General features: G+C 54.6%; 2 protein-coding genes across 2 annotated transcripts in view; both read left to right on the top strand.

The window, feature by feature from the left end:
- Window positions 1–15,125, top strand: part of LOC119950697 (acrosin-binding protein-like) — a 31,189-nt gene extending 16,064 nt beyond the window's left edge. Inside the window, exons 2-4 of the mRNA XM_038773348.1 lie at window positions 309–518; window positions 12,206–12,300; window positions 14,718–15,125. Coding sequence (XP_038629276.1) covers window positions 309–518; window positions 12,206–12,300; window positions 14,718–15,041 — 629 coding nt within the window. The 3' untranslated portion in view covers window positions 15,042–15,125. The remainder of the gene's footprint in view (window positions 1–308; window positions 519–12,205; window positions 12,301–14,717) is intronic.
- A 1,221-nt stretch (window positions 15,126–16,346) lies between these two features.
- The window catches only part of LOC119951006, a 91,821-nt gene continuing 83,587 nt past the window's right edge, over window positions 16,347–24,580 (top strand). Inside the window, exon 1 of the mRNA XM_038774038.1 lies at window positions 16,347–16,819. Coding sequence (XP_038629966.1) covers window positions 16,777–16,819 — 43 coding nt within the window. The 5' untranslated portion in view covers window positions 16,347–16,776. The remainder of the gene's footprint in view (window positions 16,820–24,580) is intronic.

Raw genomic sequence — 24,580 nt, 5'->3', positions numbered from 1 at the left:
TCGGTGTATCGTCTTTATTACTTTGAACTTGACCTTGGAATACTTGTGACGTTGCCTATACGGCAACTGGCGACTCCAGAGCTAAATAATTACATAGAACAGAGCCTAGTAGTGTTAAGCACACGTCGAACTCGGAGGCGTGTTAATACACTCCAATAAACGCGTTTTACGCCCATAGTAAAACGTGCAACAACATGCAACACTTGGTGGGGGGGGGGGGGGGGGGGTCATCCAGTCCCTAACCTTTCCTGGTCCACCACACCCATCATGGTGTCCCTAACCACCCTGATTTGTCTCTATCTTTCTAGTTGTCCTCACTCAGTGCTGTCCCGTGGAGGGCTCTCCTCTCGCTGCGCATGGCTCCCCTCTCTCCAGCAGTGAATACAGCACATTTTTCGCCCCTTTAAGGCCATCCAACCGAGCGGCCCTGGTGTGCAAGAAGCGATTGAAAGTGGGCTGCGACAACGATGAGATCAAGACCCTGGATATGCTCGAAAATCACGGCCTGGTGCCTAAAGGTGAGCGTGTTCCCCTCCATCGCTGTCTCCCGTGCCGGGGGGTTAAGGGGTGGGTGGGGATCATTCCAACATTTTATCATGATGGAATCGCTTTTGTCGTGAGCCACCATCTTTAACCCGCTGCAGCCCCCGTGTGGTGTAGGTACACCCACAGCGCTGTTAGGGAGAGAATTCCAGGATTCTGACCCAGCAACAGTGAAGGAAGTCGGATATACTTCCCAGTCGGGATGGTGTGTGGGGGGGCTCGGAGGGGAACTCGGAGGGGAACCAGCAGGCGATGGGTGTTCCCCATGTATCTGTTGTCCCCCTTGTCCTGCTAGATGGTAGAGGTGGCGGGTTTGGAAAGTGCTGTGCGTCTTGTGGATGGTACACACGGCTGCCACTGTGTGTCGGTGGTGGAGGGAGTGAATGTTTGTGGTTGGCGTGGCGATCGAGCGGGGCTGCTTTGTCCTGGATGGTGTTGAGCTTCTCGAGTGTTGTTGGGAGCCGCACTCATCCAGGTGAGTGGGAGAGTTTCCCATCACACTCCTTTCATAAAAAAATATTGTATTTAAAGTTTGCATTTTTCTTTATTAGAAAGAAAACAAAATGCATCAGACGGTAACAATTTACATGTTATTCCTTTATTCCATTTCGGTAACCCCCTGCAACTCCAGCCTTTGCCACCCCCCCCCCCCCCCCCGCTCCCCCAACCCCCTCCCCTCTCCCCCCCCCCCCCCCCCCCACCCCCACCCCTCTTCCCCTACTTCCCCTCTGCGGCTATTTCTGGGTTTGATCCTTGGCCTTTTTTATTTTACCATAGGTGTATGTTTTGGTGTTTGTCTTTTTCTTGTGGCTTTGTGTTGGGCCCTCTGATCCCTGAGCCGGTCTCTCTCTGGGCTCCCCCTTGGTGTTTCCTCTGGTTTCTCTCCCCCCCACCCCCTCCATTGTCCCCCTCCTCCTCATTCCTGTCTGCTTTCTGTGCCTCCTGTGTGTCCTCTCCCTCCCTCCCCGCCCCCCCGCCCCGCCGTTTTATCCGTTATTGGCCTCGAACCGCTCTTGGAACTGGCTGACAAATGGCCCCCAGGCTTTGTGGAAGCCTTTGTCTGACCCTCAGATGGTGTATTTGATTCCCCCCAGGTCTGCCAGCCAGTCTGCAGCTGTGGGTGGCAAAGGCACCTCTTTCTCAGATATAGTTCCGGCTGGTCCAATATCCCGAAGACCGGCACTCTCGGGCCCGGCTCCACCCTCACGTCCTTGGACATCGCCTCGGAGAAGGCTGACCAGAACCCAGCAAGTTTGGGGCAGGCCCAGAACATGTGGGCGTGGTTGGCCGGGCCTCCCTGGCACCGTTCACATTTGTCCTCCACCTCCGGGAAGAACCTGCTCATTCGGGTTCTGGCTAAGTGCGCTCTGTGCACCACCTTTAGTTGCATGAGGCTCAGCCTTGTGCAGGAGGTGGAGTTGGCCCTGTTCAGTGCTTCGCTCCAGACTCTCCAGCCTACTTCCGTCCTTGCTCTTCCTCCCATTTCTCCCTTGTTCCATCCAGTAGGGAGCATGTCCTTTCTAAGAGTCATCCGTATATGTCCCTGCAGATCCCCTTTCCCAGTCTGTGTCCAGTAACCCCTCCATTGTGTCTCTCGGGGCCCTCATCGTCTCCTTGCGGAGAAAGTTTTTGATTTATAAAAGTCGGAGTTCCTGCCCATTCAGTAGTTTCAGTCTCTCTGTCAGGTCTTCTTGGGTCACTAGTCTGTCCCCCGTGTAGAAATCCCGAACTGTCAATGTCCCCCTGTCCTGTCTCCACCTCTTAAAGGTGGCATCTAGCATGGCCGGTGGAAATCTGGTTGCCGCAGATGGGGGCCATGGTGGACATCTCTGTGAGACCGAATCGCCTGTACCCTCCCTGCCAGGGAGAATGGGAGTGTGTATCGTCTCTCTAGGTCCTTTTTAACTTCCTCCACCAGACTGGTCAGCTTCCGCTTGTGGATCCGTGTCAGTCGTGGGCTAACTGGATCCCCAGATAGTGGCATTTGTTTTGAGCTATTTTAAATGGTAGACCCTCCAGCTCTGCTCCTCCCCCTCTCAGATTTTCTGGGAAAACTTGGCTTTTGCCCAGATTGCGTTCGTAGCCCGAGAAGGCTCTGACCTTTCCCAGAAGCTTTGTGATTTCTTCCATGCCGCTTTGCGTGTCCGAGATGTAGAGGAGCAGGTCATCCGCATAGAGCATGATTTCAGATTCCCTTCCAGCCTCTTGCGTTTCACAGGGAGATCGCCAACGATTCAATTGCCAGGATGGACAGGAGCGGGGACAATGGGCATCCCTGCCCAGTGCCTCTGTGTAGCTGGAAGTATTCAGAGCTGGTGGTCCGAATGCTCGCCTTGGGGCTGTTGTACAGGAGTTTCACCCACGAGGTGAACCCCGTCCCTAACCCAAACCGCTCCAGTACCAGGGGCTGGTTTAGCACACTGGGCTAAATCGCTGGCTTTTAAAGCAGACCAAGCAGGCCAGCAGCACGGTTCGATTCCCGTACCAGGGCCAGCGCCGGAATGTGGTGACTAGGGGCTTTTCACGGTAACTTCATTGAAGCCTACTTGTGACAATAGGCGATTTTCATTTTCATTTTTCATTTTCATGAGGTATTTCCATTCAACTCTGTCGAAGGCCTTTTCTGTGTCCAGGGAGATGATCACCTCAGGTGTTCTCTCCCTGGATGGGGCCATGATTACATTCAGCAGCTGTCTGATGTTTGCAGTTAGCTGTCTACCTTTAAGAAGCCTGTCTGGTCCTCAGTGATCACATCAGATATGCAGTTCTCCAGTCTCTTGGTCAAGACTTTTGCGAGTATTTTCAATTCCACATTGAGCGGTGAAATAGGTCTGTATGATCCGCTTTCCGTCGGATCTTTGATATTTGGGTATCAGCAAGATGGCATCTTATGTTAGCATTGGAAGTAGGGTGCCCTCGATAGTGAATCTGCCAACATCTCCTGCAAGCGCGGGGTAAGAGCTGGCGTGAAGTTTCGCCCGGAACCCGTTGGGTCCCGGCACCTTCCCTGCCTGCATGGGATTGGTGCTCTCCATTACCTCACCAAGTTCTATTGGTGCTTCCAGTTGCCTCCGCCTGTCCTTCCCCACAACTGGCATGTCCAGTTCATCAACAAACTGTTTCATCCCTGAGTCCCCGTTGGGGAACTCGGAGGTGTACAGTCCCTGGTAGAAGGCCTCAAATGTTTTGTTGACCTTTTTTGATTGGGGTATCAGTCTGCCTCTGCTGTCCTTTACCTGCGCTATCTACCTTGCGGCTGCCTGCTTTCTCAGCTGGTGAGATAATAGGGGGCCAGCCTTCTCTCCGTGCTCATAAAAGGTCCTCCGTGTCTGGCGGAGTTGATGCACTGCCTTCCTGGTGTACAGCAGGTTAAAGCCCTTCTGTAACTTTTTCCTCTCTGCCAGAAGCTCTACAATCAGGGCCTCGGAGTATCTGTCAATTTCCAGTATGAAGTCGATCAGTTGTTGCCTGGCCGTCCTTTCCACCCTAACTCTACGAGCCTGGTAGGGTATAATTTCTCCCCTAATCACAGCCTTCAGTGCCGCCCAGAATGTGGAGGGTGAGACCTCCCCGTTCCGGTTGTTACTCATGTAGTCGCCTAAGGCCTGTGATGTTTTTAGGCAGAAGGCCTCGTCGGCCAGGAGGTCCGTGTCCAGCCTCCATGTGGGGCGCTGGGCACGGCCCGTCTCCAACCTCACATCCATGTAATGTGGAGCGTGGTCGGAGATGATGATCACGGAGTATTCCGCCCTATTTCTGGAAGCACTGATTTCCCCACTACAAAGAAGTTGATGCAGGTGTGCTGGTGAGAATAACAAAAACTCCGTCTCACCTGGGTGCAGGAACCGCCATGGGTCCACCGCCCCCATCTGCTCCATGAAAGCTCTCAGTTCCTGAGCCATGCCTGTCGTTTTCCTAGTTCTGGAGTTTGCTCTGTCTGTCAGTGGGTCTTGTCCACAGTTAAAGTCCCCCTTCCATGATCAGTCGGTGCGTATCCATTTAAAAAAAAAGTTAGAGTACCCAATTATTTTTTTCCAATTAACGGGCAATTTAGCATGGTCAGTCACCTACCCTGCTCATCTTTGGGTTGTGGGGGTGAGACCCACGCTGGTACAGGGAGAATGTCCACACGGACAGTGACCTGGGCCGGGATCGAACCTGGATTCTCAACGCTGTAGGCAGCAGTGCTAATTACTGCGCCACCGTGCCGCCCTGGTCGGTGTGTATCTATGTCGGGAATTTCTGCCATGGTCTTTTTTACAAACTCTGTGTCGTCTAGTTGGGCACGTACATATTTACCAGGACTACCGATGTCCCATCTAGGACACCGCTGACCATAACGTACTGTCCTCCTTGGTCCATAACTGTCTTTGTCGCCGTGAACACTGCGGTAAACCACGTGATTGTATTGTCTGGACTGTACTGTATCATACACGCCTGGGCTTGTCCAGGTTGGCTTGATCTGTGGTTCCTCCCCTCAGGGCTTCTGTATAAAGTTGGCAAGTCTCCGCCTTCGGCCCCAGTCTCGGGTCCAGTGGCTGGAGGCTGCTGGTTAGTGTGTTAACGCCTCAGTTAACTTTATCAACTCGTTGTCTATTATTGATGGTGTATCGATTTAATACACTAAACTTCTAAGATGGACGCTTTACTCAAGATGAACTCCTCACTCAAGCCCGATCGCCTGGAACTGGACCCACAAGCAGCTGACGCTACAGAGACTTTTGAACACTGGCTAAGCTGCTTCGAGGCTCACCTCGCATCCTTTAACAAAGACTTCACGGACCTCCAGAAGAAGCAGGTCCTCTACGTACGGGTGAGCCCAAGAGTCTTTAACCTCATTAGGGACCTCCCCTCGTACGCGAAGGCGATAACGCTGCTTAAAGGACACTATGTGAAATCCGTCAACCAGGTTTATGCTCGGCACATCCTCGCCACGAGACGCCAACGCCCTGGGGAATCACTCGTGGAATTCCTACGCGCCTTGCACATCCTCTGTCGAAACTGTGACTGCTGGGTGATATCGGCTACCCAGCACGTGGAGCTGCTGATCATGGACGCCTCTGTCGTGGGCAGCACTCAAACTATATCCAGCAGCGTTTATTAGAAGGGGGGACACTCGGCCTCCCAGAAACAGTCTAGCTCTCCAACTCACTGGAGGTGGCCTCCCAGAACATGGGGGCCTATACCTCCAACCGCGCGGCATCCTCGTGGGCCCCATGGGCATAGTCATTAGCCGATCCAGGTGCAACGCAATCCTGCGCGCACACCGGCCCGCCAACGCCAGAGGCCCGAGGTGCTACTTCTGAGGCCAGAATAATCACCCCCGACAACGCTGCCCGGCACAGAACGCAACTTGTAAAGCCTGCCAGGCCCGACTCCCCGCTAAATCTTCTAGGCCCAGCAGCGCTGCCTACTGCCTGTTGGAGCCACCCCCAGCTTCGTGCCACCCGCCAGGTGTGATCCGTGGGCGCCGCCATCTTTAATCTCAGCCGTCACGTGCAACCCACGGGGGTCGCCATCTTGCACCTCGCCCACCACGTGCAACCCACGGGGGCCGCCACCTTGGATGCAATCTTGCACCTCGCCCGCCACATGCGACTCATGGGGGACGCAATCTTGGGACCACTCCGCTGCCTCCCGGGAACCCAGCTCGCCCGACCATACGCTGGCCGCTGCTACTGCCGACTGGCCCGCTGACCGTCTTCCAATACTCGCCTCCGTCACACTGGACCAGTCCCGGCCGCACCGCCTCGCGAAGTCCACGATGACCGTCCGGATCAACAGGCTCGAGATGGCCTGCCTTTCCGACTCCGGGAGCACAGACAGCTTCATACACCCAGATACGGTAAGGAGCTGTTCCCTCCCCTTACTACCCGTGACCCAGAAAATCTCCCTGGCTTCCGATCCCATGCTGTGGAGATCCGGGGGTACTGCATCTCGATCCTTACTGTACAAGGCGTAGAGTACACCAACTTTAGGCTCTACGTCCTTCCCCATCTCTGCATTGCCCTATTACTGGGGCTCGACTTCCAATGCCACCTCCAGAGTCTTACCTTGAAGTTCAATGGACCCCTGCCCCCCCCCCCCCCCCCCCCCCCCCACCGTCTGTAGCCTCGCGACCCTTAAGGTCGCCCCACCCTGCCTCTTTGCAAACCTCATACCGAACTGGAAGCCCGTCGCTACCAGGAGCGGACGTTACAATGCCCAGGACAGGATCTTCATCAGGTCGGAGGTCCAGCGACTCCTGAGAGAAAGGATCATAGAGGCCAGTAACAGCCCCTGGAGAGCGCAAGTGCTGGTCGTCAAGACTGGGGAGAAGCACCGGATGGTCATCGACGACAATCAGACCATAACCCGGTACACACAGCTCGATGAGTGCCCCCTCCCCCGCATATCTGACATGGTCAATCAAATTGCGCAGTATCGAGTCTTCTCCACAGTTGACTTGAAGTCTGCATACCACCAGCTCCCTCTCCGTCCGGAGGACCGCCAATACACGGCCTTCGAGACAGATGGCCGCCTCTACCACTTCCTCAGGGTTCCCTTCGGCGTCACTAACGGGGTCTTGGTTTCCAAAGGGAAATGGACCGAATGGTTGACCAGTACGGACTGCGGGCCACGTTCCCGTACCTGGAAAACATCACCATCTGCGGCATGACCAGCAGGACCACGACGAAAACCTCCGGCACTTCCTCCACACAGCTAAACTCCTGAACCTCACTTATAATGGAGAGAAATGCGTCTTTCGTACAACCCGCCGAGCCATCCTTGGCTACGTTGTGGAACACGGAGTCCGGCAGCCCGACCCCGACCGCATGCACCCCCTCCTGGAACTCCCCCTCCCCCACTGCCCCAAGGCCCTGAAGAGATGCCTGGGGTTCTTCTCTTACAATGCCCAATGGGTTCCCAACTATGCGGACAAGGCCCGCCCATTGATCAAATCTATCAACTTTTCCCCTGATGGCTGAGGTCCGCATGGCCTTCAACCGCATCGAGGCAGATATTGCCAAAGCCGTGATGCACGCTGTGGACGAGTCCATTCCGTCCCAGATGGAGAACAATGCGTCAGACTTTGCTCTGGCCGCTACCGTCAACCAGGCGGGCAGGCCCGTGGCTTTCTTCTCCCGTACCCTCCATGCCTCCGAAATTCGACACTCCTCTGTCGAAAAGGAAGCCCAAGCCATTGTAGAAGCTGTGCGACATTGGAGGCATTACCTGGCCGGCAGGCGATTCACTCTCCTCACTGACCAACAGTCGGTTGCCTTCATGTTCAATAACACACAGCGGGGCAAGATCAACAACGACAAGATACTGAGGTGGAGGATCGAGCTCTCCACCTACAACTACAATATCCTGTATCGACCTGGGAAGCTCAATGAGCCCCCAGATGCCCTATCCCATGGTACATGTGCCAGCGCACAAGGTGACCGACTCCGGGCTCTCCACAATGACCTCTGTCACCCGTTTTTTCACTTTATCAAGGCTCGCAACCTGCCTTACTCCATCGTGGAGGTCAGGCCCGTGACCAGGTTGGCAGACTGGCAGGTCTGCACGGGGTGCAAACCACACTTCTATCGGCCAGAGTGCACCTGGTAAAGGCCTCTCGCCCCTTTGAGTGCCTCAGCATGGACTTCAAAGGGCCCCTCCCCTCCACTAACCGTAACGTGTACTTCCTCAACATTGTTGATGAGTACTGCAGATTCCCCTTCGCCATCCCATGCCCTGACATGACCTCTGCCTCCGTGATCAAGGCTCTGCACAGCCTTTTCACCCTGTTCGTGTTCCCCGCCTATATCCACAGTGATCGGGGTTTCTCCTTTATGAGCGACGAGTTGTGTCAGTTCCTGCTCAGCAACGGCGTCGCCTCCAGCGGGACGACCAGCTATAACCCCCGGGGAAAGGGACAGGGGGAGAGGGGGAACGCGACGGTCTGGAAGGCCGTCCTTCTGGCCCTACGGTCGCAGAATCTCCCAGCCTCCCGCTGGCAGGAGGTCCTCCCCCATGCGCTCCACTCCATCTGGTCGCTCCTACGTACAGCTACTAACATGACCCCTCATGAACGTCTGTTCACCTTCCCCAGGAAGTCCACCTCCGGGGTCTCACTCCCGTACTGGCTGACAGTCCCGGAGCCCGTCCTTCTCCGCAAGCATGCGAGGAGCCATAAAACTAACCCCCTCATTGAGACGGCCCAGCTGCTCCACGCAAACCCCCAATACGCCTACGTGGCACGCCAGGACAGGCGGCAGGACACAGTCTCCCTTTGGGATTTGGCTTCTGCAGGCTCCCCGGAAACCCTCACCACCACCACCACCACCCCCCACTCTACACTGTCTTCCACCACCCCTGCCCACCTCCCTCGCGAACTGACACCTGCAGGTCGCCGGCGACAAATACCACCACCTCCGCCCCTACACCGCCCCCTCCTTCGCCGACTCAATATCTGGGTGGAGAAGCTGACGACGACACGCTTCCTGATGCGCAGGCCTCAACGTTGGCGCCAACACCACAGCCGGGACTGAGGCGATCACGGCGGAAGGTCAAGGCCCCCGACAGACTTGACCTTTAAGACCACTTCACCCCCGCCGGACTTTTTTTAAACAGGGGGTGAATGTGGTAAACCACGTGATTGTATTGTCTGGTCTGTACTGTACCATACATGCCTGGGCTTGTCCAGGTTGGCTCCGCCTGTGGCTCCTTCCCTTAGGGCTTTCTGTATAAAAGTGCCAAGTCTGCGCCTCCTGCCCCAGTTCGGGTCCAGAGGCTGGAGGCTTGCTGTTTAGTGTATTAAAGCCTCAGTTAACTTTATCAACTCGTCGTGTATTATTGATGGTGTATCAAACACCATCCTCTTGCTTATCAGAATATCTACCCCCTAGCTCTTGTCCCATAGCAGGAATGGTAGGTATATCCCACCCAGCCCTTCCTTATCCACAGTCGGTCCTTTCCCCTCAGGTGCGTCTCTTGGAGGAAGACTATGTCGGCTTTCATACTTTTCAGGTGGGCGAAGACTCTGGAACTTTTCACTGGGCTGTTAAGTCCCCTTACATACCAGGTGATGATCCTGGTAGGGGGTTTCTGTCCCCCCCCCCCCTTCCTGTGGGATTAACCATACTTACCTTGTGGATGCGCCCCTGCACTCTGGGGTTTCCCTTTGCTAGGGGGCTGTTCAAAATAGTTGCGGTCACCGTTCTCACCATGAGGCCGGGCCCCTGCGATCGGAGTTTCCCTTTGTACAGGGACCACCCAAAATGACCACCAACTGTGTGTACGCCACGTGGGTGCGCACCTGCACTCCGGGGTCTCCCTTTCGTTTAGGGATCCTCCAAAGTGGCTGCTTGAGGCGCCATCTTGTTCCATCTTCCTGAACCTTACCCGCTGAAGCTAGTCTAGAGCCCTTTCCCCCCCTTATCATTTCCCCTGTAATCCTGAATCCCCCGCCCCCCCCTTCCCATTTGCTTCCCTATCTTCCCCCTATCCCCCTTTCCCCCCCCCCCCCCGCCAGGCACCCTGCTGGGACATGCACCGCGACCCCCCCCCCCCCCCCCCTCTCTCTCAAGCTTCCCAGCACTAGCTTTCCCCGCTAGTGTGGTGAGCCCCCTCCTGGGGTTGCTCTGACCCCCTCCTATGCCTGATCCGTTGCCATCTCCTCTGACTCCCCCTCGCCCTCTCCAGCACTCCGCTGCCTTTCCTTCCTGTGAGCTAGTGCTCTTGCTCATCGCGAGGCAGTGCCACCCCACACAGAAATTGTCCATGCCCAGAATTAGTTTTTCTCCCTGAGTCTTCCTCGCTGCTGCTTCGTTTGCCTTTGATCCAGGCCATTTTTCGATCCCCAGGTAGCGGAATTTATTTGTACAGGGCCAACTTTGAGTGGTTGAACCCAGTCCTGCGCTTTGCCAGGTCCACCCCAATGTCCTGATTTACCCTTATTCTGTGCCCTTTCCAATGGCTAGGTTCTAGCTAAACCCAGAGCAGGATGCTGGCCCAGTCCTGGAACCTGAGCAGCTTGGCAATTATCTCCCTTGGCTGCTCCCTGGCCTTGGGCTTCCTTCAGAGTGACCTATGGGCCCTGTCGATCTCCGATGGCTTGGGGAAGTTGTACCTTCAGGTTGCCCAGCATCTGGGCCACGTAGTCAGTCAGATCTCTGCCCTCGATCCCCTCTGGCAGGCGCGCTATTCGAATATTCTGTTGCCGAGACGGGTTCTCTTGGTCCTCAACCTTCCCCTCAAGCTCCCCTGGGTCACCACCAACCTTTTTATCTCTGCCTCCAGGTGATGATCCTGTCGCTCTGGTCGGTCGATGCTTTTTTAAACTCTTGGATCGTTCTTCCATGTGCCTCCAGCTTCTTTCCCATCCTATTGGGCGGCACCTACATGGCTGCCAGTGCCTCTGCCATCACCACACTGACCACCACCTGGATCTCCACCTTGATCGAATCCTTCATCACGGTCGGCTCCTTTCTTGGGAATGTCTTTCATCCCTCTCTCCAGGTAGGGGCGGGAGCCTGCTGTCTGGTTCGTCAGTCTCCCACTCTTGGGGTGGCCGGGACCCCTCGCCTCGTGGATCCACCGACTCGCTCGCTGCTCTTGCCCTTTTCTACCATTTGTGGTTCCCTGCGGCCTCTTGAGCTGCTGCTTCCCGGCATATTACTCTTCTTCTTTGCCTTTTTAATTGAGTCCAGATTTTCAGGCTAAATCCGGGCAAAAGTGTCCATTTTACTGTGTTCTGGTGTGGAACCACCTGATGTGCGACTACACAGCACATCCCCGTCTCCAGACATCCTCCCATCACATTCCCGTCGTGTGGCCTTGTAGATGGTGGACAGGCTTCCGGGGAGTCAGGAGGTGAGTTACTCTCCGCAGGATTCCCAGCCTCTGACCTGCTCTGGCAGCCACAGTATTTATATGGCTGGTCCTAGTTCAGTTTCTGATCAATGCTAACACACAGGATGTTGATAGTGGGGCGGGAATCAGTGATGGTAATGCCATTGAATGTCAAGATGGGTGATGGTTAGATCCTCTCTTGTTGGAGATGGTCATTGCCTGGCACCTGTCTGCTGTGAATGTTACTTGCCCTTGTCAGGCCCAAGCCTGGATATTGTCCAGGTCTTGCTGCATTTGGACATGGACTGCTTCATTGTCTGAGGAATTGCGAATGGTGCTGAACATGGTGCAGTCATCCGCAAACATCCCCACTTCTGACCTTATGGTGGAAGTGAGGTCATTGATGAAGCAGCAGGCAGCACGGCGGCCTAGTGGTTAGCACAACCGCCTCACGGCGCTGAGGTCCCAGGTTCGATCCCGGCTCTGGGTCACTGTCCGTGTGGAGTTTGCACATTCTCCCCGTGTTAGCGTGGGTTTCACCCCCACAACCCATAAATGTGCAGAGTAGGTGGATTGGCCACGCTAAATTGCCCCTTAATTGGAAAAACTAATTGGCTAATCTAAATTTAAAAAAAAAATTGATGAAGCAGCTGAACATGTTCAGGCCGAGGGCACTAATGTGAGGGACGTCCGCTTTGAGGTCCCGGGACAGAGGTTGGCGGGTGGCAGGTAGTGACTGGACGGAGGTGGTTTTGGCAAGAGGGGGTTGGGTTAGTAGTGGTAATCTCTGCGATACTGACACTCCCTGTCTCTCTCTCTCTCTCCCCCCTCCCTTCCACAGCACCCATCTGCAGTGACATTCCTGGATTCCTGCGCTTTCTGGACTTCTGTGAGTTTGCCATTCAGCGTTGCTCCACAGGCAATTTCTATGCCAAGGTATGATCCCATGGTGTTGGTGTGGTATATTAGCATGGATAGAGGATTGGCTAATTGATAGAAGACAGAGAATTGGATAAGAGGGGCATTTTCAGGATGGCAGCCTGTAAAGACTGGAACATCACAGGATTCGTGCTGGGACCACAATTACTCACAACTTATATTGGTGATTTAGACGAGGGTCGTGAATGCACGATTGCCAAGTTTGCGGACGACACAAAAATAGGTGGGAAGGCAAATGATGAGGATGACACGAGTCTACAGAGAGGGATATAGAATGGTATAGATCTGGATTTCGAGAGGAGAGTAGGCAAAAACATGGCAGATGGAAATTAATGCAGGAAAATGTGACTTTGTTGGGAAGAATAAAAGAGATGAATGTTATTTAAATGGAGAGAGATTGCAGAAAACTGCCGCGCGGAGGGATTTGGGATCCTCATCGATCACACAAAGCTAGCATGCTGGTTCAGCAGATCATTGGCAAGGCAAGGGAATGTTGGCCTCTCCGAAGGGAATGGAGTATAAAAATAGGGAAGTCTTGCTAAAAATGTACAAGGCACTAGTTAGACCACACCTGGAATACTGTGAACAGTTTTGGGCCCCTTATCCAAGGAAAGATATCCTGGCATTGGAGGCAGTCCAGCGAAGGTTAATTTGGTCCATCCCAGGCATGGAGATGTTGAGTAGGTTAGGCCTGTACTCATTGGAGATTAGAAGAATGAGAGGCGACATTATTGAGATAGATAGGGTTCCCAGGGGCCCTGACAGGGTAGATGCTGAGAGGATGTCTTCCTTTGTGAGAGAGTCTGGGACCAGAGGGCAGAATCTCAGAGTAAGGGGTCGCCCATTTAAGACCAGGATGAGGAATTTCTTCTCTCAGAGGGCAGGGAGTCTGTGGAATTCTTTACCACAGAAAGTTTTCGAGGCTGGGTCGTTAAGAATGTTCAACGCTGAGATTACATAGATTTTGCATCAGTGAAGAGAGGAGGGTTATTGGGATAAGGTGGGAAAGTGGGACTTGAGGATTATCAGATCAGATCACTCCCGTTGAGTGGCAGAGCAGACCCGATGGGCCGAATGGTCCACCTGCTCCTATGTCGCTGGGGGGAGTGGACGGTGGGGGGCTGCAACGGAGGAAGTCCATCTGCGGTCACCAAGATAGGGAACGAGGAGGTGAGGCAGAGAGTGACCAGAAATCTCCCTCACTCAGCCTTGAATATATTCAGTGAGCCTCAGTTCCACCCCCCCCCCCTCCCCCCCACCAATGGCTCTGTGGGGTGTGCGGGGGCGGGGGGGGGGGGGGGGATTCCAATGACTCACTATCCTCTGAGAAACAAAATTTCTCCTATTCTCCATTCTCAATGGGAGAGACACTATTATTCTGTGCTCCTCCCACCCCTCCCGTTCCAGATAGTCGTACTCCAGCTGGACATGGCCTGGGCGAGTCCGCAGACAGAGTACTTCTCAGTTTTGATCTCCTTACTTAACGAGGGACCTACTTGGACTGGCAGCAGTTCCGAGAAGGTTGATGGGGCAGATTCCTGGACGACCTTGCTCTTCCACGGGAGGGGGGTGGGGGGATGGATGTCTGCTCAGCACTCACCCTGTCAAGTCCCCCTCAGAATCTTATATGTCTCAATAAGATCGCCTCCCCTTCTTCTAAGCTTCAGGGGGTACGGTCCCGACCTGCTCAATCTCTCCGCACAAGACAAACCCCCTCCACGCCAGCGATCAGCCAACCTTCTCGGAACTGCCTCCAACAAAAGTATGTCACTCCTGAAGTAGGGAGGCTAAAAACTGTCAAGTACTCCAGCTGCGGACTCACCAAGAGCCCCTGTACAGTTGGAGGGTTGCATCCCAGGAACCAGCCCAGTGAACCCTCTCTGAGTGGCCTCCAATGCAAGTAGGTCCCTTCTTCAGTAAGGAGACCAACAACTGAGAAGTACTCTGGTTGTGTACTGGCCAAGGCCCTTTGCAGATGTGGGCGACCTTCACACTCCATCCCCCTCACAATAATGACCGACGTCCCATTTACCTTCCTGATCACTCGCTGCATCTGCGTACTAACAGTTTTGTGATCCATTCCCCGGGATCCCTCTGTAACGCAGACTTCTGCAAGTTCTCTCCGTTTAAATAGTTGCCAGCTATTTTTGTGCATCCTGCCAAAGCGGACAAACTTGCATTTTCCCACATTATAGTTCATCTGCCAAATTTGTGCCCACTCACTTAACCTTCGTAGACTCTTTGTATCCTTCTTGTAGATCCCTTTCTTGTCTAATCGCCTGTGAGCTAATTGAACGATAATTGCGACATTTTGAAGCGAATGAAGGGGTGTGTCTGGTCTTCTCACCTCTTCCTTCCCACTTCCCCTCATTCCCAGGCTAATCATTTTGTCCCCACCTCCCTCTCCCATCTAGAGAATTGTTTGCCCCAGTCAGAGAATGCGACAGGAAGAGGAGGCAGAGGAGGCCGACCTGTGGACGCAGAAAGGAGGCAAGGGAGCGAGGGGCCTCGATTCGGACTATGAGGTCCCGGTGCCGGTTTGGGAGCTACCGCGGATGGACAGGCCCGTGCAGGGCGAGCAGGGAGACCTCCAAGACCTCTTCGCCCGCCTGCATGATCCCAGGGCAGCGCAGTTTGCGGAGCGCCTGCAGGATGCCGTTGAACGAGGGGACATGGAGGCTGTCGACCGGGAGTCCCAGAGACTTCTGTGGGCCCTAGAGGAGGCCCCCAGCGAGTGAGACAAGAGGGACTGAGGGGAGCCCCCTCCGAAAGTGAAATGGCACAATTTATATGGTGGCTGTACATTAAAGATTCATCAGACATACATGAACACGTAGTCCTTGCTGTTATTCTTGCAAATCGCAATAAATGCAACTCAAGATATCTGTACACTGACTGGTGTCTCTCAGTCCCCTCTCTCTCAGGGAGATATCTGTACACTGACTGGTGTCTCTCAGTACCCTCTCTCTCTCAGGGAGATATCTGTACACTGACTGGTGTCTCTCAGTCCCTCTCCCTCAGGGAGATATCTGTACACTGACTGGTGTATCTCAGTCCTCTCTCTCTGAGGGAGATATCTGGGCACTGACTGGTGTCTCTCAGTCCCCTCTCTCTCAGGGAGATATCTGTACACTGACTGGTGTCTCTCAGTACCCTCTCTCTCTCAGGGAGATATCTGTACACTGACTGGTGTCTCTCAGTCCCCCCTCTCTCTCAGGGAGATATCTGTACACTGACTGGTGTCTCTCAGACCCCTCTCTCTCTCTCAGGGAGATATCTGTACACTGACTGGTGTCTCTCAGTCCCCTCTCTCTCTCTCAGGGAGATATCTGTACACTGACTGGTGTCTCTCAGTCCCCTCTCTCTCTCTCAGGGAGATATCTGTACACTGACTGGTGTCTCTCAGTCCCCTCTCTCTCAGGGAGAAATCTGTACACTGACTGGTGTCTCTCAGTCCTCCCTCTCTCTCTCGGGGAGATATCTGTACACTGACTGGTGTCTCTCAGTCCCCCCCTCTCTCTCTCGGGGAGATATCTGTACACTGACTGGTGTCTCTCAGTCCCCCCTCTCTCTCTCAGGGAGATATCTGTACACTGATTGGTGTCTCTATGTCAGTCAGTCTCTCTCTCTCTCTTTCTGTCTCTCTCTGTATCTCCCTCTCTGTCTCTTCCTCTGTTTCTCTCGCTCTGTCTCTCTGTCTCAGTCTGTCAGTCTCTCTCTCTCTCACTCACTCTCTGTCTCTATCGCTGTCTCTCGTTTCCTCCCATATTTCTCTCTCTCTCTCACTCCTTTTCTCTTTCTCTGTCTATCTCTCTGTTTCCCTCTCTCTCTCTCTCTGGTTCTCCCTCTCTCTCTGTTCCTCTCTCCCTCTCTTTGTCGACCTCATAGTGGGTGACGACTGATGATCGTCGCCTGCCCCCCTGCCCCGCCCTCTCTTGGAGTCATACGGAACCCCTGCCCCCTCTGTGAGGTCACGAGGGGGCTGCGATTGTGAGGTGACCAGCCTTCCGAGACAGGAGTCGACAGGGCGTGTGGGGGGTTTCGAAACGAGAGCCCAGAACCCCTCCCCCCCCCCACCCGCCAGGAAGCGAGCTCATTCCCATCGTGGTCACCCAGTTGTGAGAGGGAAGCGATTCACCTCCGCCACGCCTTCCTCTCCGAGCGTTACATCCATTCTCCCTCCTTCCAAAAGCCCTCCCCTTCAGGAACCTGAAACCCTCACCACCCTCTCATCCAAAGCCCAGAATCTCACCAGCCTCTCCACCAAAGAAAGCTGGACTGTCAATCTCCTCCGTAAAACCTACCTCCCCCCCTCACCCCCCTCCCTCCCGAGGGGGGGGGCGGGAATGAGCTAAAGGTGCCTTCTGGGACTGGAGAAGCGAGACGGGCAAAAGTGTCCGACACGGCAGCCATGATGTGAGAGAGCCCGAGTGTGTCGGGGAGAAAGAGAGAGGTGACCTAGCCTGGCTTAGCATGGGAAGAGGTCGCGGACTGGGCATCCTCCTCCTGGTGCAGGGTAAGTTGACAGAGTGGCATTCGCTTGCACAGTTGGGAGGATTGGTGTCAAGTTTTGCTTGCTTGGTATTGAGGGAGCGTCACACTGTCAGAGGGTCAGTACTGAGGGAGCGCCGCACTGTCAGAGGGTCAGTACTGAGGGAGCGCCGCACTGTCAGAGTCAGTACTGAGGGAGTGCCGCACTGTCAGAGGGTCAGTACTGAGGGAGTGCCGCACTGTCAGAGTCAGTACTGATGGAGTGCCGCACTGTCAGAGGGTCAATACTGAGGGAGCACCGCACTGTCAGAGGGTCAGTACTGAGGGAGCACCGCACTGTCAGAGGGTCAGTACTGAGGGAGCGCCGCACTGTCAGAGGGTCAGTACTGAGGGAGAGACGCACTGTTAGAGGGTCAATACTGAGGGAGTTCCGCACTGTCAGAGTCAGTACTGAGGGAGCACCACACTGTCAGAGGGTCAGTACTGAGGGAGCACCGCCCTGTCAGAGGGTCAGTACTGAGGGAGCACCGCACTGTCAGAGGGTCAATACTGAGGGAGTTCCGCACTGTCAGAGTCAGTGCTGAGGGAGTTCCGCACTGTCAGAGGGTCAATACTGAGGGAGTGCTGCACTGTCGGAGGGTCAGTACTGAGGGAGTGCCGCACTGTCAGAGGGTCAGTACTGAGGGAGCGCCGCACTGTCAGAGGGTCAGTACTGAGGGAGTGCTGCACTGTCACAGGGTCAGTACTGAGGGAGTGCCGCACTGTCAGCGGGTCAGTACTGAGGGAGTGCCGTACTGTCACAGGGTCAGTACTGAGGGAGTGCCGCACTGTCAGCAGGTCAGTACTGAGGGAGTGCTGCACTGTCAGAGGGTCAGTACTGAGGGAGTGCTGCACTGTCAGAGGGTCAGTACAGAGGGAGTGCCGCACTGTCAGAGAGTCAGTACTGAGGGAGCGCCGCACTGTCAGAGAGTCAGTACTGAGGGAGCGCCGCACTGTCAGAGGGTCAGTACTGAGGGAGTGCAGCACTCTCACAGGGTCAGTACTGAGGGAGTGCTGCACTGTCAGAGGGCCAGTACTGAGGGAGTGCTACACGGTCAGAGGTTCAGTACTGAGGGAGTGCTGCACTGTCTGAGGGTCAGTACTGAGGGAGTACTGCATTGTCAGAGGGTCAGTACTGAGGGAGTGCTGCACTGTCAGAGGGTCAGTACTGAGGGAGTACTGCACTGTCAGAGGATCAGTACTGAGGGAGTGCCGCACTGTCAGAGTGCTACACTGTCAGAGGTTCAGTACTGAGGTAGTGCCGCACTGTCAGAGGGTCAGTACTGAGGGAGTGCTACACGGTCAGAGGTTCAGTACTGAGGGAGTGCTGCACTGTCTGAGGGTCAGTACTGAGGGAGTGCCGCACTGTCAGAGAGTCAGTACTGAGGGAGCGCCGCACTGTCAGAGAGTCAGTACTGAGGGAGCGCCGCACTGTCAGAGGGTCAGTACTGAGGGAGTGCAGCACTGTCACAGGGTCAGTACTGCACTGTCAGAGGATCAGTACTGAGTTGGTGCTGCACTGTCTGAGGGTCAGTACTGAGGGAGCGCCGCACTGTCAGAGGGTCAGTACTGAGGGAGTGCTGCACTGTCAGAGGGCCAGTACTGAGGGAGCGCCGCACTGTGAGAGGGTCAGTACTGAGGGAGTGCCGCACTGTCAGAGGGTCAGTACTGAGGGAGTGCTGCACTGTCAGAGGGTCAGTACTGAGGGAGCGCTGCACTGTACCCCTTGGTTAGACCACACCCGGAGCAATGTGCACAGTCTGCTCTCTGTATCCCTCGGTTAGACCACACTTGGAGCACCTGAACCAGTTCCGGTCTCCATATCCCTCAGACTAACCACACTCGGAATGCCATGCACAGTCCTGGCCTCCCTATCCCTTGGTTAGGCCACACGGAGCACCATGCACATTTTGGGTCCCTGTATCACTCAATTAAGACCATAAGACATAGGAGCAGAATTAGGCCATTCGGTCCATTGAGTCTGCTCTGCCATTCAATCATGGCTGATATTTTTCTCCTGCCTTCTCCCCATAACCCCTGATCCCCTTATTAATCAACACCTATCTCTGTCTTAAAGATACTCAGTGAATTGGCCTCCACAGCCTTCTGCGGCAAAGAGTTCCACAGATTCACCACCCTCTGGCTGAAGAAATTCCTCCTCATCTCTGTTTTAAAGGATCGTCCCTTCAGTCTGAGATGGTGTCCTCTGCTTGTAGTTTTTCCGACAAGTGGAAACACCCTCTCCACGTCCACTCTCGGAGCACCGTGCATAGTTCTGCTCCGTGCATCACTCGGTTAGACAACACTCGGTGCTCGTTTCCGGTCTCGCTATCACTCGGTTAGACCACACATGGAGCACAGCGCACAGCTCTAGTCTCCTTATCCCTCGGTTACACGACACACGGAGAACTATGCACAATTCTGGTCCCGTATACCTCAGTTAGATTACGCTCAGAGCACAGTGCACAGTCGGAGCACAGTGCACAGTTCTGGTCTCCGTATCACTCGGTTAGACCACAGCCAGAGCACTGTGCACAGTTCCAGTCTCCCTATCCCTTGGTTAGGTCACACTTGGAGCACCGTGAACAGGTCTGGTCACCATATCCGGTCTCCGTATCCCTTGGTTAGACCACACTCGGAGCACTGTACACAGATCTTGTCTTCCTATACCTCATTTAGACCACACTCGGTGAGCTGCATACCGTTCCAGTCTTCCTACCCCTCGGTTTGACCAGACTCGGAGCAGTGTGCACAGTTCCGGTCTCCGTATCCCTCAGTTAGACCACACGCCGAGCACTGTACGCAGTTCTGGGTTCCATATCGGTTAAACCACATTCGGAGCACCGTGCACAGTTCCGTTCTCCGTATTCCTCGATTAGACCACACTCGGAGCAGCGTGTTCTGTTTGTGTCTCCCTATTACTCGGATAGTCAACAGCCGGAGCACCATGCCTCTCAGTTAGACCTCACTCGGAGCAGCATGCACAGTTCTGCTTTCCGTATCCCTTGGTTGGACCTCACACGGAGCGCTGTGTACTGTTCTTGCCCTGCTTTGCTCATTTAGACCACACTTCAAGCACCGGGCACAGTTCAGTTCTGATCCCTCAACCTTCGGTTAGACCATACCCAGACCACTGTGCACAGTTCTGGTCTCCTTATCCTTCAGTTCGACAAGACCAGGAGCACCCTGTACAGTTCCATTCTCTATGTCCCTTGGTTACACCACATCCGATCACTGTGTGCAGTTTTTACCCATTTTCCCTTGTTTAGACCTCACTCGGAGCACTGTGCACAGTTCGCACCCCAGTATCCCTGCTTACACCACACTCGGAGTAGTGTGCACTGTTTTAGTCTCCCTAACCCTCGTTTAGACCACACTCAGAGCGCCGTGCATAGTTCAGGTCTCCATATCCTGGTTAGACCACATTCGGTTACCGTGCATGGTCCGTGTCCCAGTATCCCAGAATTATACCATACTCTGAGTAATTAGCACTATTTTGGTCCCCCCACCCTCGGTTATACCAGAAATGGTGCGCTATACACAGTTCCAGCCTCCCTACCCCTCGGTTAGAACGCACCCGGAGCACTGTGCACAGTTCCGGTCTCCCTCTCTCTCGGTTAGACCAGACAAAGAGCAGTGTGCACAGTTCTGCTCCCTGTATCCCTCGGTTGGACCATATTCTGAGCACCGTGCACAATTCTGGTCTCCGTATCCCTCGGTTGGACTACACTCGGAGCACCGTGCACAGTTCTCTCAGGTAGACCACACTCGGAGCACCGTGCACAATTCTGGTCTCCGTATCCCTCGGTTGGACCACACTCTGAGCACCGTGCACTGTTCTGGTCTCCGTATCCCTCGGTTAGACCACACTCGGAGCACCGTGCACAGTTCTGGTCTCCGTATCCCTAGGTTAGGTCACACTTGGAGCATCGTGTACAGTTCTGGTCTCCGTATCCCTCAATTAGACCAGACCAGTAACACCTTTTATATTTCCATTCTCTGTTTCCCTCGGTTACACTCAGAGCACTGTGTACAGTTCCGGTCTCTGAATCCCTCAGTCAGGCCACACTCGGAGCAGTGTGCACAGTTTTGGTCTCTTATTCCCTCGGTTAGACCATACTCCGAGCACCGTGTTCAGTTCCAGTCTCCGTATCCCTCGTTTAGACCACACGGAGGACCGTGTACAGGTCCAGCACCCTGATTTCTCAGTTAAACCACACTCGGAGGCATCGTACACAGTTCTGGTCGAATCCCTCCATAAAACCACACACGTGCCACCATGCACAGTTCTGGTCTCCGTATCCCTCGGTTAGACCACACTCGGAGCACCGTGCACAGTTCTGGTCGAATCCCTCCATAAAACCACACACGTGCCACCATGCACAGTTCTGGTCTCCGTATCCCTCAGTTAGACTACACTCCGAGCACTGTGTACAGTTCGTGCCCCGTTTTACTTGGTTAACTCGGCGGACCATGCACCGTTCTGGCCCCCTGATTCCTCGCTAAGACCACACTCGGAGCACCGTGAACAGTTCCGGTCTCCATATCCCCCAGTTAAATCACACTCGGAGCACTGTGCACAGTTCTGGTCACAGTATCCATCAGTTAGACCACACTTGGTGCACTGTGTACAGTTCCAGTCTCTGTATCCCTCAGTTAGACCAGACCAGTAACAGCTTGTATATTCTGTTCTCCATATCCCTCGGTTAGACCACACTCCGAGCACTGTGTACAGTTCCAGTCTCCGTATCTCTCGGTTAGACCACACTCCGAGCACTGTGTACCGTTCCAGTCCCTGTATCCCTCGGTTAGACCACACTCCGAGCACTGTGTACAGTTCCAGTCTCTGTATCCCTCGGTTAGGCCACACTCGGAGCACCGTGCATAGCTCTGGTCTTCTGATCCCTTGGTTAGACCACACTCGGAGCACCGTGCACAGTTCTGATCTCCGTATCCCTCGGTTAGGCCACATTCGGAGCACCGTACACAGTTCTGGTCTCCGTATCCCTCGGTTAGGCCACATTCGGAGCACCGTGCATAGCTCTGGTCTTCTGATCCCTTGTTTAGACCACACTCGGAGCACTGTGCACAGTTCTGGTCTCCGTTTCCCTCGGTTAGACCACACTCGGAGCACTGTGCACAGTTCTGGTCTCTGTATCCGTCGGTTAAACCACACTCGGAGCACCGTGCCCAGTCCCAGTCTTCATATCCCTCGTTTTGACCACACATGGAGCACCGTGCACAGTTCTGGTCTCCTGATCCCTCGATCAGCACCTGGAGTACTGTGTGCAGGTCTGGTCTCTGTTTCCATTTGGTTAAACCACACTCGAAGCACTGTGCACAGTTCTCCCAGGTAGATCACACTCAGAGCACCATGTACTGTTTTGGTCTTCCTATCCCTCGCTTAGACCAGATACAGTGTGCTTGGCACAGTACCGGTCTCCCTACCCCTCGTTTAGACCACACTCGGAGCACGTGCACAGTTCCGGTCTCCCTATCTCTCGGTTAGACCAGACAAAGAGCACCGTGCGCTGTTCTGGTCTCCATATCCCTCGGTTGGACCACACTCTGAGCACCGTGCACCGTTCTGGTCTCCGTATCCCTCGGTTAGACCACAGGGAGCACCATGCACCGTTCTGGTCTCCGTATCCCTCGGTTGGACCACACTCTGAGCACCGTGCACTGTTCTGGTCTCCGTATCCCTCGGTTAGACCACACTCTGAGCACCGTGCACAGTTCTGATCTCCGTATCCCTCGGTTAGACCACACTCGGAGCACCGTGCACAGTTCTGGTCTCCGCATCCCTCGGTTAGACCACACTCGGAGCACCGTGTACAGATCTGGCCTCCGTATGCCTCGGTTAGGCCACACTCGGAGCACTGTGCACAGTTCTGATCTCCGTATCCCTCGGTTAGGCCACACTCGGAGCACCGTGCATAGCTCTGGTCTTCTGATCCCTTGGTTAGACCACACTCGGAGCACCGTGCACAGTTCTGATCTCCGTATCCCTCGGTTAGGCCACATTCGGAGCACCGTGCACAGTTCTGGTCTCCGTATCCCTCGGTTAGGCCACATTCGGAGCACCGTGCATAGCTCTGGTCTTCTGATCCCTTGTTTAGACCACACTCGGAAGCACTGTGCACAGTTCTGGTCTCCGTATCCCTCGGTTAGACCACACTCGGAGCACTGTGCACAGTTCTGGTCTCTGTATCCGTCGGTTAAACCACACTCGGAGCACCGTGCCCAGTCCCAGTCTTCATATCCCTCATTTTGACCACACATGGAGCACCGTGCACAGTTCTGGTCTCCTGATCCCTCGATCAGCACCTGGAGTACTGTGTGCAGGTCTGGTCTCTGTATCCCTTTGGTTAAACCACACTCGAAGCACTGTGCACAGTTCTCCCAGGTAGATCACACTCAGAGCACCATGTACTGTTTTGGTCTTCCTATCCCTCGCTTAGACCAGATACAGTGTGCTTGGCACAGTTCCGGTCTCCCTACCCCTCGTTTAGACCACACTCGGAGCACGTGCACAGTTCCGGTCTCCCTATCTCTCGGTTAGACCAGACAAAGAGCACCGTGCACCGTTCTGGTCTCCGTATCCCTCGGTTAGACCACACTCGGAGCACTGTGCACAGTTCTGATCTCCGTATCCCTCGGTTAGACCACACTCGGAGCACCGTGCACAGTTCTGATCTCCGTATCCCTCGGTTAAACCACACTCGGAGCACCGTGCACAGTTCTCTCAGGTAGATCACACTCGGAGCACCGTGTACTGTTTTGGTCTTCCTATCCCTCGCTTAGACCAGATACAGTGTGCTAGGCACAGTTCCGGTCTCCCTACCCCTCGGTTAGACCACACTCTCAGCACCGTGCACAACTCTGGTCCTCTGATCCCTTGGTTAGGCTACACTCAGAGCACCGTGCACAGTTCTGGTCTCCAGATCCCTCAGTTAGACCACACTCGGAGCACGTGCACAGTTGTGGTTTCCTGATCCCTCAGTTAGACCACACTCGGAGCACGTGCACAGTTCCGGTCTCCCTACCCCTCGTTTAGACCATACCCGGAGCATCGTGCACAGTTCTGGTTTCCAGATCCCTCAGTTAGACCACACTCGGAGCACCGTGCACAGTTCTGGTCTCCGTATCCCTCAGTTAGACCACACTCGGAGCACCGTGCACAGTTCTGGTCTCCGTATCCCTCGGTTAGACCACACTCGGAGCACCGTGCATAGCTCTGGTCTTCTGATCCCTTGGTTAGACCACACTCGGAGCACCGTGTACAGATCTGGTCTCCCTACCCCTCGTTTAGACCACACTCGGAGCACGTGCACAGTTCCGGTCTCCCTATCTCTCGGTTAGACCAGACAAAGAGCACCGTGCGCTGTTCTGGTCTCCATATCCCTCGGTTGGACCACACTCTGAGCACCGTGCACCGTTCTGGTCTCCGTATCCCTCGGTTAGACCACAGGGAGCACCATGCACCGTTCTGGTCTCCGTATCCCTCGGTTGGATCACACTCTGAGCACCGTGCACTGTTCTGATCTCCGTATCCCTCGGTTAGACCACACTCGGAGCACCGTGCACAGTTCTGATCTCCGTATCCCTCGGTTAAACCACACTCGGAGCACCGTGCACAGTTCTCTCAGGTAGATCACACTCGGAGCACCATGTACTGTTTTGGTCTTCCTATCCCTCGCTTAGACCAGATACAGTGTGCTAGGCACAGTTCCGGTCTCCCTACCCC

The sequence above is a fragment of the Scyliorhinus canicula genome, chromosome 16 (genome assembly GCF_902713615.1).
Source record: "Scyliorhinus canicula chromosome 16, sScyCan1.1, whole genome shotgun sequence".
Classification (NCBI taxonomy): Eukaryota; Metazoa; Chordata; class Chondrichthyes; order Carcharhiniformes; family Scyliorhinidae; genus Scyliorhinus; species Scyliorhinus canicula.
This window is presented reverse-complemented; position numbering and strand designations above follow the sequence as displayed.